General features: G+C 37.2%; 1 protein-coding gene across 1 annotated transcript in view; it reads right to left on the bottom strand.

The window, feature by feature from the left end:
* Positions 1-20,395, bottom strand: part of swm (Zinc finger protein swm) — a 370,656-nt gene that overhangs the window by 149,591 nt on the left and 200,670 nt on the right. Inside the window, exon 11 of the mRNA XM_090402359.1 lies at positions 11,545-11,877. Within this exon, the coding sequence (XP_090258485.1) occupies positions 11,545-11,877 (333 nt within the window). The remainder of the gene's footprint in view (positions 1-11,544; positions 11,878-20,395) is intronic.

Genomic DNA, 20,395 nt, shown 5'->3' with positions numbered 1-20,395 from the left:
TGTTGGACTGCAGGAAGGCCTTGCACATTTCCTATGCAGTGAATGCATACTGGTCACATACTGGCTGCTAGTGGCTTCACTTGGTTTTTGCACCAATTTAACTTGTCAGTAGTCTATGGTCCAACTATAGTCACCATTTTCACGTTTTTCTCCAAGTTGTCTTCGAAGCTGGCGTCCTTATTCACTTTGTGCAAATGATAAATCTGGTCGAACATGCATGCGCGATTGGAGAAAAGTGTCTTTGAACTTATTGTTGATTGTTGTTATTAGTTTAGATGTGCTTGTCAGCATGTAACAAGTCACTTTTACAAGGCATGGAAAGTTCGTGGGTGCTTAAGGGTCAAAGTTGTATAACTGAGAGGAGACCTCCACATAGCCTTTAAAGGAATGAGGAGAACTGACCAGGACTACTGACCTAATGTCCAATCCTCACCTTCTCGTGGTGCACCCTGAGAATATCTACCTGGATACTGAACAAACAAGGATGGGTTGGCAATTTGGGATTTAGCCGACCAAATTGTATTCTTATTGGCTCAAACCAAAATACAAAATGATGGTACAACATGACAAAATTTCATGCCTGCTGGGGCATCGCCTGGTTAAACAAGGCCCCCAGTTGTTTTTGCCATTGAACCAGGGCGAACAGCGAAGAGTCAGCTACTGGAACAAATCTGAAAACACACCCCAACTCAATATCACCAGAGTTAAAGATCGATATTATCAACATAAGAAGCCTGAATGGCAAAGAAATGGAGCTAGCTGAGGAATTAGATAAGTACTAAATCGATATAATACGGGTGACTGAAACAAAAAAGACAAAAACTGGTGAGACCTTTCTGAGCAATAAATACAAAATGTTATATTCAGGCAATAACAATCAAGAAAAAGGAGTAGCCATAGTATTCAACACTAAATAAGAGGCTAATCTTCTTGAATGGCAGGCAGTCTCAAGTATCAGCAAATATCAGAATGGGGAACTGGACAAAGAGACTTATTTGTGCCTATGGTCCCACAGAAGACTCTACTAAGGTAGAAGTGGAAGAATTTTTTGAGGCTCTAGAGAAAGCTACTGACACAATGAAAAATTGGTCCTTGTTGGGGATAGAAATAGCAGAGTAGGAAATGATTGTCAGACATACAAAAATATTTTGGGAAAATTTGGAGAAAAGAGCAAAGCTAATAATAATGGCAAATACCTGTTGGATTTCTGCACAGGACATGGACTGGTTATTACTAACACCATGTTCCAACATAAAATGTGCACAAATTCACATAGAGAGAAGAGGCAAGGAAGCCAGCAAAGATTGGTCGATTGGTAGAGCTTCTGCTATTAATGGCTCACGTAAAAAGTTAAGCAAGTTTGAGCGCAGTTAGTAGTTGGAAGAGATTCAATCTTTCGATGCTGTTGGCACATGCTCCCTCGATGCGTCTTTGGACTTCCTGGAGGTGTCAAATAACAATAACAATAATAATAAGAAAAGTCTTATTGACTATGTTATTGTTGATAAAGATGTTTTCTCCCTGGTGCAGGACACCAGAGTGTACAGAGGATTTGAAATTGGAAGCGATCACTATTTAGTCTTGAGCAGGATAAAAGTGAATTTTACATTGAAAAGAACAACATGTAAGCTGTAGACTAAAATACAAAAAGATTATTGAAGAAAAAATGAAAGAGTTTGAGGACAGGAACCAAACCTTGGAGATTCAGTGGCAAACCTTGAAGAAAACCCTAATAGATTCAGCCATAGAAAAATCAGAACTCCATGGTGGACACAAGTAAAACAGGTAGTGAAGGAAAAGAAGAAAGCATATCAGAAGTTCCTGGGGAATAAGTCAGCTGGTGCTCTTAGAGAATACAGATACAAATGTAAGAAAGCTAAACACTGTGTAAAACTAGCTAAACAAAAGTCATGGGAGGACTTTGGCAAGAATATAGAAAATAAATATCAAGAAGGTGGCAAAATATTCTGGAGGTTGTTGAAGAAGCTTAGAAATGGAGGAAAGAGTGCTGTAAAAGGAATTAAAGAAGATGATAAAGGTGACATGAAAACAGGAGAAAAAGATATACCTGAAGTATGGAGTAATTACTTTGAAAAATTGCTAAATGATACAAGTAGTGATAGCACAGTGGTAAAAAACACTCAACAGGCATAGTCAGGAATAATATCCATACTTGAAGTAGAAAAAGCCATCAAAGGCTTGAAATGTGGAAAGACAGCAGGAGTAGATGATATTCGACTAGAAATGCTGAAGTATGGTGGTATAAAAGTCTTACAGTGGCTGCACTGCATAGTTCATAAAGTCTGGACAGAGTGACGAATTCCCAATGATTGGAGTAGAGCTCTAATAGTATCCATATATAAAAAGGGAAATAAAACTCAATGTGAGAATTACAGAGGTATTTCCCTACTCAGTGTTCCTGGTAAGATATATGCAAGTATACTTGAGAAATGGTTGAGAAGAATTGTGAAAGAAAAGCTTGGTGAAGAACAAGCTGGATTCAGGCCAAATAGAGGCTGTGAGGATCAGATCTTCACTTTACGACAAATAGTTGCGAAAGAATGGGAATATAACAAAGATCTGTATTTAAGTTTTGTTGATCTGGAAAAGGCATCTGACAAGGTACCAAGAGAGAAGCTATTCAATACACTAGTTATATGGTGTCAATGGGGCATTATATCAAGCAATACTTAGTCTCTATTTGAATTGTAAATCAGCAGTTAGGATTGAAGGAAGTACATGAAGGTGGTTTAATGTTAAATCTGGTGTGAGACAAGGATGTACATTGTTCCCTCTTTTATTCATTATCTATATGGATCATATTGTGAAGGAAAGTGGTATTAAATCTGATATCAAAATTGAAGATGTTAATGTCAGCTCTTTGCTTTATGCAGACGATGTTATACTTCTAAATAAATCTGCTACAAGTCTGCAGGATTCCCTGAGAAAAATTGAATAACTCTTGTAATAGATATGGTATGAAGGTCAGCAATAAAAAGACAAAGACAATGAAAATAGGCAGAATCACTGAAAATGTCAACTGCATTGTGAACAGAGAACTTGTGGAACAAGTAAAACATTTCAGATACTTAGGCACGATTTTTAGTGAAGATGGTAAATTAAATATGGAAATAGACAGCAGAATCAACAAAGTTGGTATGGTAGGAAGTAAATTGAATAAATTCATATGGAATAAGAGAGAAATTTGTCAGAACACTAAATTAGCTGTTAAAACTGGTTTGAACACTGTCTTCAAACAGTGTTCAAACCAGTTTTAACTTATAGATCTGAGAGCTGGGTCAGAAGTGAAACACTTGACCAAAGAATAGAGAACACAGATATGAGAGTCCTGAGAAAGATTAGAGGCGTGAACAGATGGCATCAATGGCAATATGATATTAAAAAATGAGGACATTGTCAGCATCCAGGAATGCGTTAGCAGAGCTAATCTCAGGTACTATGGTCACTTAAACAGAATGGGCAATGAAAGATTAGCAAAACAAGTGTTCTCTGCCAAGTTGTCAGGAAAACGGCCCAGAGGAAGACCAAGATATAGATGGATTGATACAGTACAAAGTCCCTTAGACGATAGAAATATAAGATCTGATAATGTTGGAGCCTTGACAAGTCACAGACTGATTTGGAGGAAAATTGTAGATAGGGAGTTAGTAATGATGTAAATTTCTCATGTAGTACTATCATATCCTGTACACCCCCTTGAGGGTACATGGCAGGAATTTGATGATGAAAAGTTCGTTCAGTCCTTTCTTTTGTTTATGGGTCCAAAACGATGCAACTCACGATATTTTTCAAATCGATGTCTCATTCTTCTGATAATTTGATATCTTCTTTTAGTGCATTTCCGTTTTCTTTTGGAAAGTTCAAAATAACGGCATTGAATTTTTTGTTTTTGGCCTCCATTGAGTCGTGCACCATTGATGCAATTATTTCATGGAGTTCATTCAGAAGGGTGACCTTGCAATGCAGAGCTGATTGTCAGTTGATTCAAGCTTGGTTTCTAGTGCTCATATTTTGGAGGGAAGAGTTTCATTCATAGCACTGATGTGCGTTTGAGGTTTTTAATTCATTTGCCTAAGTTCAGGAGCTGTTTTACAGACGGGAGGCACAGTGAACAGAAAGAGGCTGGTTAAGGTCAATATATATATCTTGCGCACTGATTCGCCCATTTTTGGCAGGAAGCGTATATCCAGTAGCAAAGGAACTCGCACATTATACTTCTTTTTTTTTTTTAATCGCTGATATCAATTGTACAGCTGCGGCACTTTGCTGGTTTGTTGGCATCGATGGTGCTACCCTGACGAGGCAGGGGTTCTTGCTAGTCGTTGGCTTTTGTTGCCAGCTTTGCAGAAGGAAGACGTGAAAACGTTGGCTGTCTTGATAGGCACAAATGATTTGAAAGGTTAGAAATATGAAATGGAAAGGACATGAAAGAGTTCTTAAAAGAAGCAAAAATGAAGAGTAGAAAATTAGACTGAGTTTGCCATCTCAGAATTATAGGAGAGAATTGAGAAGTAAGGTCATGATTGCTAATTAGTCTAAGACATAGATGGCGAACGTATGGCACACATGCCAGAGGTGGCACATCAACAATTTACAGGTGATATCCTTTTATACACTTATAAATTCAACTTTTTTTTTTTAATTATTACAATACGTACAAGTTAAATTTTGTTTTACATGACAGAGCAACTATGAAGGCATGCATATGATTGGTGTGGTATTAACAAAAGATCAAGCGACCCAAAAACAAAGGTAACCGACAAGTATTGAGTTGAAATGCTAATTCTTTTCAACCGAATTCCATAACATCTGAAACTGTCATAACAACATTCACTATATATTTCTTAGTTTTAACACTTGGTTACTGAAGAATACTTTGACAAACAGAGATAAGCAAGTTATTGTTCCTCTGTATCGAACCTTGATAAGACCCCATTTTGACTACTGTGCCCATATTTGGGTGCCAGGGTTTCTTCTTGATAAGGAGGAGGTGGAGCGGATCCAAAGGTGAGTGACCAAGATGATAGCAGGTCTACGGAATGAATCTTATGAGAACAGGTTGAAGATTTGTGGGTTGCAGAAATTGGCTGATAGGCAGAAAAGCGGTGATATGATTGAGACATTCAAATTACTGAAGGGTTTCTATGAGATTAATTCAGAGGATATTTTTGGGAGTGTGACTGGTGGTGGGTGAACTAGGAGTCATCCATGGAAGCTGGGCAAGAGTGTGGTTAGCAAGGGTGTTAGAACAAGGTTTTTTACTTGGAGAGTGGTGAACAAGTGGAATAAGCTGCCAGAGTCTGTTGTGGGTAACATGACTGTGAATGAGTTCAAGGCAAAGTATGATAGATACTGTGTGAATGTTGAATAGTTGGTCTTGACATGATGTTAGGGTCTCCCTTGATGAGTCTAAGGACTCCTTGAAGTTGCCCATAATAATAATAACAACACATTCACGATGGGGTGTCGTTTATCGTTCCGACGGAACTTATCATTACCAGCAGGCTCAACCTGCACAAAGTTTCAACCCTTCGTTGAATTTTATTCCTGCTTGTTTGCTTTTGAATTGGCAGGCAAACTCACAAACTCATTATATGTATAGTGACCATATTTTTTTTGAGAAAATAAAGGACAAATCAGAAATTGTTTCATAATAAATTAAAAAAAACAAACAAAAAAACAGGTTGCGTTTATTTGTTTCACTAAAACTAAAAAGTTTATAACATTTATTGTAGTGTTATATAAATGCTATATATAAGCTATATATAAGCATATATATAGCATTTTAAACAGTCATATTATTACTTAAAAAAATTTAATTTTGATACTTTTCACAAGAATGAACTTTTTTTAATAAATCCGGTTCGTGTTTTAAAAATTCATAAAATTGTATACAATTCATGTCAAAGTTCCATTTGATATAAATGCATGCTTTCAACGTTTCGATTTTTAATTGTTTTTTTTTTCATTTTTCCTCATATTATTCACTAATGAAAATACTTGTTCAGTGGGGATATTAGATCCAGGAAGATATAAGCAAAATTCAATGATTTTTAAAATGTTTTTAAAAGATACATGTTTATCTGGGAAATATTTAAAAATTTCAACCCATCTATGTTGGCAGGACTCGTTATTTTGTTGCCAATCTTCGATCTTTTCACTGGTGACATAACTTTTAATACATAAAACTTCATCAAATAGTTTGCCGCCATTTATGTTTAAGTTCCAGTGACTGGAAGTGAACAAAACACTTTCCTCAATCTATGCCTGCAGAGGGATTTCTCATAGTAGGACCCATTCAAATACTTCCTTTTCCACAAAACAGCTGTCCCAGTTATTTAAATAATCAATGCAGGTTTAGTAAAATTTATGAATTGCATCTTTAAATATGTTGGCATCAATATTCAATGTACTATTTCAATTCACAAAATAAAGGATAAAATGGCCATTTTAGAAAAAAAAAAAAAAAATCTAAAGGACAGAGCAGTAAATAAAGAACTGTCCTCTTAATATGGTCACCGTAATTATATGGCATGTTTCAATTCGTGGTAGAATTTTATTTGAAGTTAGCCTTTGTGATCTGTCAGACATCGAGAATTTCAAATCCAATCAAACAAACACTTAATTCTGTAATCGAAAAATTGGACAATAGATTTTAGTTAGATACTACTGTGTTTAAGTGCAACATGTGGTTTTGCTTGAGTCTATACAACATAGTTTCCAGGGCCGTCACCAGATTAGATTGTGCCCTGAAGCAAACAATTAAATATCACACCTAATGGATTATAAGACAAAAATATAAGAAAATCTCCAATTACTATTTTGCAAATTACATTAATGCAAAACGATTACATAATGATATTAATTAAATGTTTGCTCTACGGGGATATCGCACAATTAAAGTATAAGCTCTTCTAAATTTAAATTACAAGATATGTCAACCATACAGTTGCTAGACCAACCAATCTTTCTTGGGTCATTGCTGTTCGCAAATAATTTTTAATCAGTTTAAGCTTGGAAAAACTTCTTTCTGCACTTGCTACGCTAACAGGAATTGTTAGCGTAGTGCCGTCACTACGCTAACAATTCCTACGCTAACAAAACCATACCGCAATATGGCTGAACGAGCGTCCTTATTAAATCACGCCGTGAGGCAGGCTGCTTCTATGCTACACCCTGTCGACAGTACTGATAGTTTCTGTCGGAGGGGACAATAATAGTGCAATTAGAGACAGCTGGAATAAAAACTGCTCTAACTAATGAATCACACTATTTGTTGAGAAATATATTACACAGACTGCAAAAGCCTCGGTACCTTATTCAGGGATACATAAAACTACACTTGTTTTTCTTGCATCTGCAGTATAATGGCTGTTGGAGAGGGCATGTTGTTACTGCAGGGACCGAGTTACTATCGCCTTGGCGTGAACATGTTTAAACATTTTTCATGTGTGAGGTAATATGCAAAACTTTTTGATGTCCTTTTTTGTCAAGTAAAATCAGGGGTGCGAGTTATACACGAGGGCATGATATATTCGAGTAAATACGGTGGGCATTTTGCCGACAATTTGACATCCTTCTGCTGCGTCTCCTGCTCAGTTGACTTCTATGGTGAGTTACAATGCATAAATATTTTTCTCACTACCGTTTTCTTTCTTTTCTTTTAATTAAACCAACATCATTAAAATCAATTTAATAATACAATAATCAGTTTTACACTGAATAATACTATAAATTAATATATAAATATTATAAATAAAATACTATTTATAAAATTATAATTTATAAAATATTATAAATTAATTAATTTTCTATTAATCTTTCCTCTACTAAAAACTGCACAGCATGTCAGCAACTTGATTTGTAAATTTTTGGCATGCGCCGACACGACAGTAACTCAATTTGTAAACTTTTGGCATGTGTGCATAAAAAAGTTCACCACCACTGGTCTAAGAAGATTGTGCAGTTAATAGATTATGAAATGAATTTGATAGATGAAAGGAATTGTATGCTGATGGACTGCATTTGAATTATTTGGGAGGTTAGATGTTTGGAGAAAGTGTTGTTCAGTGAGAATTTGAAAGTGCAAAATCGGGGAAACTAGAGATATCAAAGGGCATGCAATTAAGCATGTTTCTGGCCATCTCAAAAACAAATGAGTGTGAGTGCAGGCATGACCATGTTGAAATAGAAATAGTGTGAGTACAGAAATGACAGTGAACAGCTTGGTGCAGAATCTGAATGGGCTGGTAATGACATTATGCAACAGTAACGGTGAGCCCAAGAGAAATGTTAAAATGCATGTACATGAATGCCAGAAGTATGAGAAACAAAGGAGAAAAATTATTGGTCAGCTTGACTTGGCCAAAAATTATTGACATCAGAGATACCTTGATTGACAGAGAATGATGTAGTTACATGGATAGAATGTAAGGGGGGGGGACATTGTATTTTCAGAGAAGATAGAGGAAATATGGCAGGAGGAGGGGGGAGGGAGTATCATTAACAATAGTGTTACAGAACATCAACCAACAAAAATAGAGTTAAACAGGTTTGTAGATCTGAAGGAGATGGCTCGTTTCAAGGTGTCTGGTGTGAAATAGAGGCCAACAGTACAAAAAAATTATTGTTTGCTGCTATAGACCTGGGGATTCAGAGGAAGTTATAAATGCCATGCACCAACAGGAAAGTTACTATGGGATAATTATTTGAAACAGCACATGATGGAGGAAACCAGGGATTTGAGAGTGTTCGATTTGGTAATAGCATCAGAAGATCTCTATAATTACAGTGGCAACACTATCTCCGATCAGGGAAAGTGATCATGCATCCTTGTTCTGAGAGGGTTGCTCAACAAGTGGAATTCTCGATCAAGAAAGTGTTTATGTGGAACTGCAAAGCTGGCAATTAATACAATGTTAGGTGTCAGTCAGGAGCAGTGAAATGGCATAAGAGATACCAGGCCAAGATACAAATATCAGTAGCTCGTGGGAAGTGGTTCAGGATTGCCTTCAGAGAGACAGTATCAGACTGTATACCTCCTGATAAACTTCCTGCTTAGTTTATCAGGAGGATAAACCAAATTGGGATTAAGTGGATGACTAGCAATATAAAGCAAGAGCTGCAAAAAAAAAGGAAAAAAAAAAGCATTGTGAAAGGAATATAAACAAAAAGATGATCAGCATAATGTTAACCAACACAAAGTGCAGGCAATAAGGGTAACTAGTGTGATAAAAAAAGATTAAATCAGATTATGAGAGAAAATTAACTAAGCAGGCTACAGGAAAATGCAAGAGATAGAATGACTATGGAAGGATAACTTTACCCAGAGCTGATGGCAAAAAAGTGACAGAAGCAGAATAAATATAGTTCAGTTATTAAATGATCAGTTTGCAATGATTTATCATCCAGGCAGAGACTTTAAAGTTACTACTGTGAGAGAAGCTGATGTGAGAATTGGGGTAGACAAACTTGAGGCACTCAACATACTGAAAAATAAGTTTTAAAAGAGGTATACCGTGAGTAGCCATATCGATACAAAATTAATAACGGAAAAAACTCACGTACAAAGATCATCAGTTTCTCATGGAAAGTCTTTATAAAGAAACATGTAAAACTCTACTTCATTCTCCTAACTTAAACAGATCCGACAGCTTACATCTATCCCCTTTATGGGAGATAGTACTTTACAAATCAGCTCATCTTTCCTAACTTTTTATTGTATTGATTTTTTTTTATTTATTATTTATTTTTAATTTAATTTAATTTTATTTTATTTTTATAAGGAAAGTTATTGACCTTTTTAGTTATCTTACACCAGCTACTTAGGTGGCACTTTTTGGAATTGTCAGTTATTGTTTAATTTGAGCTTAATGTACTGAAGATGCCTGTGACACACAGGCGAAAATTATACTATTAAATAATCTTTGTACGCGAGTTTTTCCGTTATTAATTTTGAATCTATACTGAAAAATATAAATGTGAACACAACAGTGGGATTGAACTTTATGTCAGGTCATGTGATACAAGAATGTGCAGGAGAAATGGCTATGCCTCTGAAGAAGTCTCAACTCTGGCAAGGTTCCAAGAGAGTGGAAATAGGGCAAGATAATTCCATTACATAAAGGTGGCACCAAGACAGAAGTATCAAATTGCAGACCAATTAATATATCAGGAGTGGTGGTAAAGTATTAGAAAAGTTGATTAAAGGTAAAATCCAGTGGTGGTGAATAGGAATACAGTACTCTAAGGCAGGTAGAATGACTTTATAAAAGGTAAATCCTATCTTAGTAATTTATTCACATTCTATAATAGTGACAGCAAAATTAGGGAAATGGCTACACTATGATACTGCTGGTCTTTGCAAAGATATTTGAGAAAATCCTGCATGGAAAACTATTACATAAGTTGGAGCAAATGGGAATGGATATATGGCTAGTGGCATGGATTGGGATGGCTGATAGACAGACATCAGATGGTGGTGTAGGTGGAGTGGAATAAAGGTGAATGAGGGTGACTAGTGGAATCACTCAGTGTTCTGTACTAGGGCCACTACTCTGTAAGTTGAATAATGACATAGCAGAAAATTAAGGGGAGTGGGGAATATTCATTTGTTTGCTAATGATGCAAAACTGGTAAAGGCAATCCAAATGTAATGTAATGTAATGTAATGTAATGTAATGATGCACTTTGGGGTGAAAAAATTGCATACTTTGTGTCATATTGATGGTGGATAGAGATTTGAAATTCAGAGGATATATTGCAAGCGTAGCCAAAATAGCTCAGATTTGGATGTTGAAGAACACAATGACATGTAAAGATAGAAAGGCTATAATCCCCATTTATAAAGCTATGATTTATCCACATCTTGACCACTATGCACAGATTTGATCATCTGGATTTCTCAAAGATGGTGTAGGGATTCAGAGATGAGTGACCAAACTGGTGATAGTCTGTGGAATGCTCCCTATGAGGAGAGACTGAAGGTGTGTGTGTGGGGGGGGGGTTTCAGAGTTTAGTTGACAAGCAGAGGAGAGGGGACATGATAGAAACTTATAGTTACTAAAGAGTTTCTATAAGATTGACATAAAAGAAATTTTTCAATACCTGAGGAGGAGAACAAGGATTCACCCCTGAAATTTGTGTAAGAGTGTGGCCTAAGTTCTTTGCTTGGAGAGTGGTGAATGAATGGAATGAATTGCTAGAGATAGTTGTGTGTGTGCTCCAATGGTTACAAAGTTCAAGGAGAGATATAATAGGTATTATGTGAACAATAGTTAGTGTGTTCTTAAGCCACAACGAGTCTGACTATAAGGAGATACCAGTATAATAATAATAATGCATATTCTTGATTCAAAAAATTATTTTTATGCTAAAATGTTATTTTACTCTAGAAAAAGGTACATGATTAATGGAGGTTATTTCTCATACTTGCAGATTATTATTATTATTTTATTTTTATTTTTTTTTTGGCAAAAAAAAAAAAAGTACTAAATCAGCACAAGGCATAAAAATATGACTTACTCTTTCTTCTTCACTACTTCTATTTAACAATGATGATGATGAATTTGTAATGTTGTTTACTTTGGATTTATGTGCTGGTATTCCTAACCTTTCTTTAATACTTGGTTTTGAAACTGTCAAAGGTTTTGCACCAACTCCATTTTGCTGCTGCTGCTGTCGCTTTTGCTGCTGGTGAATTTGTGCAGTACTATTGTTTGTGCTATCCGTGTTATGCCAAAATACTTTAATAAAACGGTTATTTAACACAGCCTCTGTACTCCTGTAAGCAGCATTAGCCTCTGCATGACTTGCAAACTGTACCAAAGCTGCCTCTGGATCACCATCAAAACAAACCTAAAAGGAGAGAGTGAGAAAAAAAAACATTACAAAAATTGTATTCTTAATTTACATATAATAATGAAAAAAAATTTTCTTTATTCAAATCTGTGCTAAAGATTGGTCAAATAACTGAAACTAAACATGATGCAAAACAGTTTTGTAAGGGTTAAATCCTCATTAAGGTTTTTGGACAGCTTCTGTCCTACCATGTTTCCACCTCTCTCTCTCTCATCCTGATGGTACAATGGTAACATTTAGATAAGACATCTAAAGACCTCTTGCCATCAGCCTTTTCCTCCAACTCTTCTTTAGAAAATCAAGGCAAACCTCCTCTCATTATCCCAAAAGCAACCCAGAATATGTGTCCTCTGATCTTTCACCAGAAAGATAGCAGAAGTCTTCTTGTCCAGATAGTGTCCCTCTAGCTGTACTAAAATCTTGTGCTCCAGCATTAACCCGTCCTATATTGTCTTTACAAGGTGTCACTCATATGGCATCTACCAAACAGCAAGGGGTAAGCTTTTATCCAGTCTGTTCCTAAAAAAAGGGAAATATATTGCCGAGCATCACAGAAAGTGTCATCACCACCCAGATTAATTTTGATCTTTACTGAGTAGGAGCTAGATCTGCAGAAATAGTGAGATCAATCAAATAGCTAAATCAATGCAGCAGTTGCATTTTCCAAATATAAGTAATAACTCAGGTAAAATTGTGTATCACCATATTATTAAATACTCTAAGAGAGAGATAAAGTTGTAAGTTTTTTGGTTTTTTTTTTTTGCTTGTCAGAAAGCTTGATTCATGGGATTTTTGAGTGAGCTGAGGCAGAGAATTATGATCATGAATGATCAGCAGACATCAGTCACAATGAATTGTAAGAGAAATGGTGCAGTATGTTGATGTATAGTTATTTTGATGGTCAAAAGGATTGTGCTAGTACTGATGAGCCACCCAGACACATGTTGTGTCTCTGACAATTCACAGTTAACAGCAATTTCTTTAACACTAAACCCATTGAAATTTGATTTTGATCAGGAAAACTACATGTGTCTGGGTGGCTGCACGAAAGCGTGGATGCATGCATTGCATTAAGCAGTCAACATTGTGAGTGTAATGAGAGAGAGAGAGAGAGAGAGAGAGAGTTAGAGAAAATGTTAGTATATTTTGGATAATCCCAGGAATTGTACTACAACTGTTGTCATGAAAGAAAAGCAAAAACTGTAGGAATATGGCAGGGGATTTAGTTGAAGAGTTACCTATAGCTTCCAATTCAAACACTGCTCATGTTTTTAAGTTACCTCACCTGAATGTCCATCAGCATGGTTGTCAGCTTTCATGCATATACACTAATGGCAGAAGTATCAGGAATAAAGATAAAGAGTTTTTAGCAATGACAGATGTAAAAGAACAAAAATAATTAGCATGAGTGAGACCTGGCTGACAGAAGAGGATATCCTTATTGGAACAGAAGGTGACACTGGTTCAGTATATTCAGGGAGGACATGATAAGAGGAGTAAGAAGCACTGCTAATGACTGAAGAATTAAATCCAACCGGAGAATTGTGGTAGTATGCATAATACAAGCAATATTTCAAGACTGCTTAGTTTTAACAGAAGAAAATACATAACTGGGTGCTGTTGCAGACCGGGATAATCTAAATAGCATTATGAACAGCATAGAGAGAGATTTATGGAATAAAGATTGTCTATCTTTATTCCATAAATTTTATGAAATAAAGATAGACAATCATTACGGACAATTTCAACTATGTGGATATAAGATTGGAAGGAAAAAAGAGCATGCAAGATGAAGGGGAAATAATTTATAGTTACTGAGGGCAATAACTGCCTTAAGCAGAATGTGATGGAATAAGATTATTAGATATATGAAGAGCCAAAGCTTTGGCTCTTCATATATCTAATCTATAAATATATCTAATATATAAACCTTTGGCTCTTCATATATCTAATAATTTATTAGGACACCTCATGGCAAAACTCGTAGAAGGGTTGTAAGTTCTGTTTGCTACAAACTTGATATTAACTAGGTCTGCCTACTCACTGATGAGACCTCAATAAAGGTTGAAAACTGGTCTGGGTAGTGACCTTCTCTCATAATGTCGAACAATAATACAGCTCCTAGGAGCTAAGTTCACATTATGGGTAAATATCAAGAATAGTGATCGGAGCTTGCTCCACCTTTGTCACGAGTTGCCTCAGCTTGCACTACCTTTAGGGTCAGTTGCTGCAGTATCCAGGTATTTGCTTGCGCTTGGAATCGCTGAACTTTATATAGTTTCTACTATATTCGGCATGAAACTCTTTGAGTTTCTTATTCGGCTAAGAAAACTATATGGGATGTAATATCCCTTAACTTAAACAAGTTATATGTCGCCGAATTGAAGCCTTTGGCTCTTCATATATCTAATAATTTATTAGGACACCTCATGGCAAAACTCGTAGAAGGGTCGTAAGTTCTGTTCGCTACAAACTTGATATTAACTAGGTCTGCCTACTCACTGATGAGACCTCAATAAAGGTTGAAACCGGTCTGGGTAGTGACTTTCTCTCATAATGTCGAACAATAATACAGCTCCTAGGAGCTAAGTTCACATTATGGGTAAATATCAAGAATAGTGATCGGAGCTTGCTCAACCTTTGTCACGAGTTCCCTCTTCTTGCACTACCTTTAGGGTCAGTTGCTGCAGTATCCAGGTATTTGCTTGCGCTTGGAATCGCCGAACTTTATATAGTTTCTACTATATTCGGCATGAAACTCTTTGAGTTTCTTATTCGGCTAAGAAACTATATGGGATGTAATATCCCTTAACTTAAACAAGTGATGGAATGAACTTATGGAGTAAGAATATTTGATCAAATAATAACATTTGAGATCATGCAGTGATTTTCAAATGTTATAACGCAAGTGATTATAATAAACTGAGAGCTTTGGCATGAGAAGCTATACAGTAGGAGAATGAACAATACATGAGAAGCAATCAAAGGTCATCTGAAGTTAGATGGATGAACAATACTTTAAAGCAAGAGCTATGTGAAAAGAGAATGTTGGGCCTGGTATGAGAAGAGTGATGGTGATGATGATTCCCAAGAGCAGTATAAATTTAAATCAGAATAGGATTCGATGGCCATAGTTGAGGAAGGAGAAACTGGATTACAAATAAGAGTTAGCTGAACAAGCTAAAGAACATCTGGGAGAATTTTATCATTACTGTAAGTTAAAGGAGGAATGACCATGGAAGAATAACGTTGTGAATACAAATGGAAGAAAAGTGTCAGAAATTTTACTCCCACCTGTATTTTATGTTGGATTGTTAAGTGGTCACTTTAGTGAGGCACACATTTCAGGCAGGCCCATTAGCTCTCTGGATGATTAGTGGGACCCAGACAAAAGAACAGAGGTATATATGAATTAGATGTATTAAAGCCATAGTCGTATGGCCTTGTTGTAAAGCCATGATCGGGTATATGCCCCCAGATGGTCTCAGAGCATGTGCCATAGTACCCATAATTCAGAGCGGTCATTACCCCCATGTCAGTGATGGTTTGGTGGGGGGATGATGTATCAAGGGGTATCCAAGTTGCATTTCTACATACTATGAGCTTCATTTAAATACAATAGTCAGGCCAGATGGGATATAAACTCAGGTGGTGAAGGAATATGCAAGAAGGTTAGCAATGTCCCGGACCTAGTTGCTCAACTTGAGTCTAAGCACATGCATGATTCCTATGAGTGGAAGGTGGGCAAGATAATTTCATCATACAAGGGTGGAGCTAGTGCTAATACAGCAGATTATAGACCAAACTGTATTTCTGGTGAAGTAATTAAGATACTGGAGAAGCTGGTGGACAGGTAGCATCAGGATCCTCAACAAGAGGACAGCATGGTTTTGTTAAAGGGGAGTGGGTAATATACCATGTTACTTCTGAGTTTTGCCAAGACATTTGGCAGAATTCCATAACAAACACAAAGAAATGGAAATATGCAAAATAAACATATAATATGGACAGGAGAGTACATGACAGACAGCATGAAGAGATGTATGAAAGTACTGAGTCTAAGGAAAGAAGAATGACCAGTGGAGTAAAGCAGGTCTTTTGTACTTGAACCTCACTGTTTAACCCGTGTATTAATGATAATGGGATGGTCTAGAAAGTTACATCCAGTTTATATCTGGGTATCATCCTAAGATGCTAAGTTGATGAAACTGATAGGGGCCTAACTGATATACACAATCTTGCCATAAATACTGTTACAACTTCCACATACCATCGCACTGCTCACAGAATTCTGTGAGCCCAGTTCCGTTAGTGGCGCTATGCACAACCAACATTCGTGTGTTTATCAGTAGAGAGAGTTGTCTAGCTGTAATAGCACTGCACAATGTTGGAATGTGGCCACCTGTCATTTTCAACCCGCTTAAAACACTCTGGATCAGTAGAATGTTTGTGTATTGGACTGTTAACTGCTATAACGATACAGAAGACATGCCTGACAGCCAAAGAACAGATCAACCACACTGCATTAGAACACAGAAAGTGATGTCACAAGAGATGAATGTTTCACAGAGAACAATGTCATGTGCACTAACTGATAACCGGGGGGTGAGAACCTATTGTTATACTGGGCACTTCCTAACACCACAACTTATGCGGCAGGGAGTGATAAAATTAGAAGCACTTCTTTGGTGGTACATGAACCACAGAGATTTCTTCTTCACAGATGAGAAGATCTTCACCAGTTGTATAGCCACCAAAATGATCGAGTATATGCCCCAGATGGTCTCAGAGCATGTGCCATAGTACCCATAATTCAGAGAGGTCATCACCGCTCTGAATTATGGTCAGTGATGATTTGGTGTGGGGGGGGGGGGGGGATGACGTACCAAGGGGTATCCGAGTTGCATTTCTACATACTATGAGCTTCATTTAAATACAATATTCAGGCCAGATGGGATATAAACTCAGGTGGTGAAGGAATATGCAAGAGAGTTAGCAATGTCCCTGACCTAGTTGCCCTTACCCGTGCTTGAGTCCTCCTCACACTTATTTTCACAAGAGGTATCATTTACCTTTTTAATTACATTGATTTGGCTGTTGATAGAAGCAGGACGAATGACTCAAAGCTTCTCCTCTCTCTCTCTCTTCTTCACAGAGAGGTTTAGTGGGGAATGACATATCAAGGGGTATCCAAGTTGCATTTCTACAAGAAAGGGGATAAAACCCCTTTGCCAAAGTGTATCAAAAAATTGCTGAAATATGTGGTGCTGCCCCCCCCCCCCCAAAAAAAAAACAACTTGCTTCACAGTAGACCTACCAACAGGACTCGGCCCCTGCACACAAGGCGAGGACCACACAACAGCGGTTGGAGGTGAACGTGCCCAACTACACATCACCATCTGATTAGCCATCTGGCAGTCCTGATCTGAATCCACTGGACTTCAAATTATGGTCAGAGCTTGAGAGAGTAGCCTGCAGGAAACAACACCCCAACATTGTCAGCTGAAAGTGGATTGGAGCAAGCAGTGGCTCCATTAGATGTTGTGCATGCCGCCTATGGCCTAACAGACCTCGGTGTGTGTGTGTGTGTGTGTGTGTGTGTGTGTGTGTGTGTGTGTGTGTGTGTGTGTGTGAAGGAAAACATTTCGAACATTGAGTGCTGCTATATGCATGTGATTTATATGTGCTGAGAGCTGTAATTGATTTACTGATAGATTAATGGTTTATGCACTGTTGTAACAATATTTATGGCTAAACTAAGTAGAATGGGGTGCTTAAGGGTCAAAGCTGTATAACTGAGAGGAGACCTCCACATAGCCTTTAAAGGAATGCGGAGAACCGACCAGGGCTTCTGACCTAATGTCCAATCCTCACCTTCTCGTGGTGCACCCTGTTGGGTATCTACTTTGATACTGAACGAACGAGGATGGGCTGACAATTTGGGATTTAGCCGACCAAATTGTATTCTTATTGGTTAAACCAAAATAAAAAATGATGGTACAACATGACAAAATTTCATGCCGGCTGGGGCGTCGCCCGGGTAAACAAGGCCCCCGTTGTTTTCGCCAGGGAACCAGGGCGAACAGCGAAAAGTCAGCTACTGGAACAAATCTGAAAACAAACCCCAACTCAACATCACCAGAGTTAAAGATCGGTACTATCAACGTAAGAAGCCTGAATGGCAAAGAAATGGAGCTAGCTGAGGAATTAGATAAGTACCAGATCGACATAATAGGGGTGACTGAAACAAAAAAAAACAAAACTGGTGAGATCTTTCTGAGCAATAAATACAAAATGTTATATTCAGGCAATGACAATCAAGGAAAAGAAGGAGTAGCCATAGTATTCAACACAAAATACGAGGCTAATCTTCTTGAATGGCAGGCAGTCTCAAGTAGAGTAATGTGGGCAAATATGAGAATGGGGAACTGGACAATGAGACTTATTTGTGCCTATGGTCCCACAGAAGGTTCTACTAAGGTAGAAATGGAGGAATTTTTTGAGGCTTTAGAAAAAGCAACTGACACAATGAAAAAGGAAAAGTGGGTCCTTGTTGGGGATCTAAATAGTAGAGTAGGAAATGATTGTGAGACATACAAAAATATTTTGGGAAAATTTGGAGAAAAGAGCAAAGCTAATAATAATGGCAAATATCTGTTGGATTTCTGCTCAGGACATGGACTGGTTATTACTAACACCATGTTCCAACATAAAAATGTGCACAAATTCACATGGAGAGAGGAGGCTAGGAATAAGAAAAGTCTCATTGACTATGTTATTGTTGATAGTGATGTTTTCTCCCTGGTGCAGGACACCAGAGTGTACAGAGGATTTGAAATTGGAAGTGATCACTATTTAGTCTTGAGCAGGATAAAATTGAATTTCATATTGAAAAGAATAACATGTAAGAAAGTTTTAAAGCGAATAAAAGTTGAGCAGCTCTCAGATGTAAACTGTAGACTAAAATACAGAAATATTATTGAAAAGAAAATGAAAGAGTTTGAGAACAGGAATCAAACCTTGGAGATTCAGTGGCAAACTCTGAAGGAAACATTGATGGATTCTGCCAGAGAGGCATGTGGTGAGGTTGTGTGCAAAGATAACAAAATCAGAACTCCCTGGTGGACACAGGAAGTTAAAGAGGCAGTGAAGGAAAAGAAGAAAGCATATCAAAAGTTCCTGGCAAATAAGTCAGCTTTTACTCTTACAGAATACAGAGACAAATGTAAGAAAGCTAAACAGTGTGTAAAACTAGCTAAACAAAAGTCATGGGAGGACTTTGGCAAGAATATAGAAAATAAATATCAAGAAGGTGGCAAAATGTTCTGGAGGTTGTTGAAGAAGCTTAGGAATGGAGGAAAGAGTGCGGTAAAAGGAATTAGAGATGATAAAGGTGAAATGAAAACAGGAGAAAAAGATATCCTTGAAGTATGGAGTAATTACTTTGAAAAACTGCTAAATGAAACAAGCAGTGATGACAGCACAGTGATAAAAAACACTGACCAGGCATGCAGTCAGGAATACATATCCATACTTGAAGTAGAAAAAGCCATCAAAGGCTTGAAATGTGGAAAGGCAGCAGGAGTAGATGATATTCGACCAGAAATGCTGAAGTATGGTGGTATAGGAGTCTTACACTGGCTGCACTGCATAGTTCAGAAGGCCTGGACAGAGGGACGAATTCCCGATGATTGGAGTAGAGCTCTCATAGTACCCATATATAAAAAGGGAAATAAAACTGAATGTGAGAATTACAGAGGTATTTCCCTACTGAGTGTTCCTGGCAAGATCTATGCAAGTATACTTGAGAAACGGTTGAGAAGAATTGTGGAAGAAAAGCTTGGTGAAGAACAAGCTGGATTCAGCCCAAATAGAGGCTGTCAGGATCAGATCTTCACTTTACGACAAATAGTCGAGAAAGCATGGGAATATAACAAAGATCTGTATTTAAGTTTTGTCGATTTGGAAAAGGCATATGACAAGGTGCCAAGAGAGAAGCTATTCAATACGCTGCAGTTATATGGTGTCAATGGGGCATTATATCAAGCAATACTTAGTCTTTATTTGAGTTGTGAGTCAGCAGTTAGAATTGAAGGAAGTACAGGAAGATGGTTTAATGTTAAATCTGGTGTGAGACAAGGATGTACATTATCCCCTCTGTTATTCATTATCTATATGGATCACATTATGAAGGAATGTTGTATTAAACCTGATATCAAAATTGGAGATGTTAATGTCAGCTCTTTGCTTTATGCGGATGATGTTATACTTCTAAATAAATCCGCTACAAATCTGCAAGATTCTCTGACTAAATTGAATAGCTGTTGTAATAGATATGGTATGAAGGTCAGCAATAAAAAGACAAAGACGATGAAAATAGGCAGAATCATTGAAAATGTCAACTGTGTTGTGAATGGAGAACCTGTGGAACAAGTAAAACATTTCAGCTACTTAGGCACAATTTTTACTGAAGATGGTAAACTAAATATAGAAATAGACAACAGAATCAGCAAAG

Source organism: Typopeltis vanoorti, chromosome 13, assembly GCF_054136105.1.
Source record: "Typopeltis vanoorti isolate ZY-2024b chromosome 13, IOZ_Tvanoo_1.0, whole genome shotgun sequence".
Taxonomy (NCBI): domain Eukaryota; kingdom Metazoa; phylum Arthropoda; class Arachnida; order Uropygi; family Thelyphonidae; genus Typopeltis; species Typopeltis vanoorti.
Note: the sequence above shows the minus strand (reverse complement) of the source record. Positions and strands in the feature narration are given on the sequence as shown.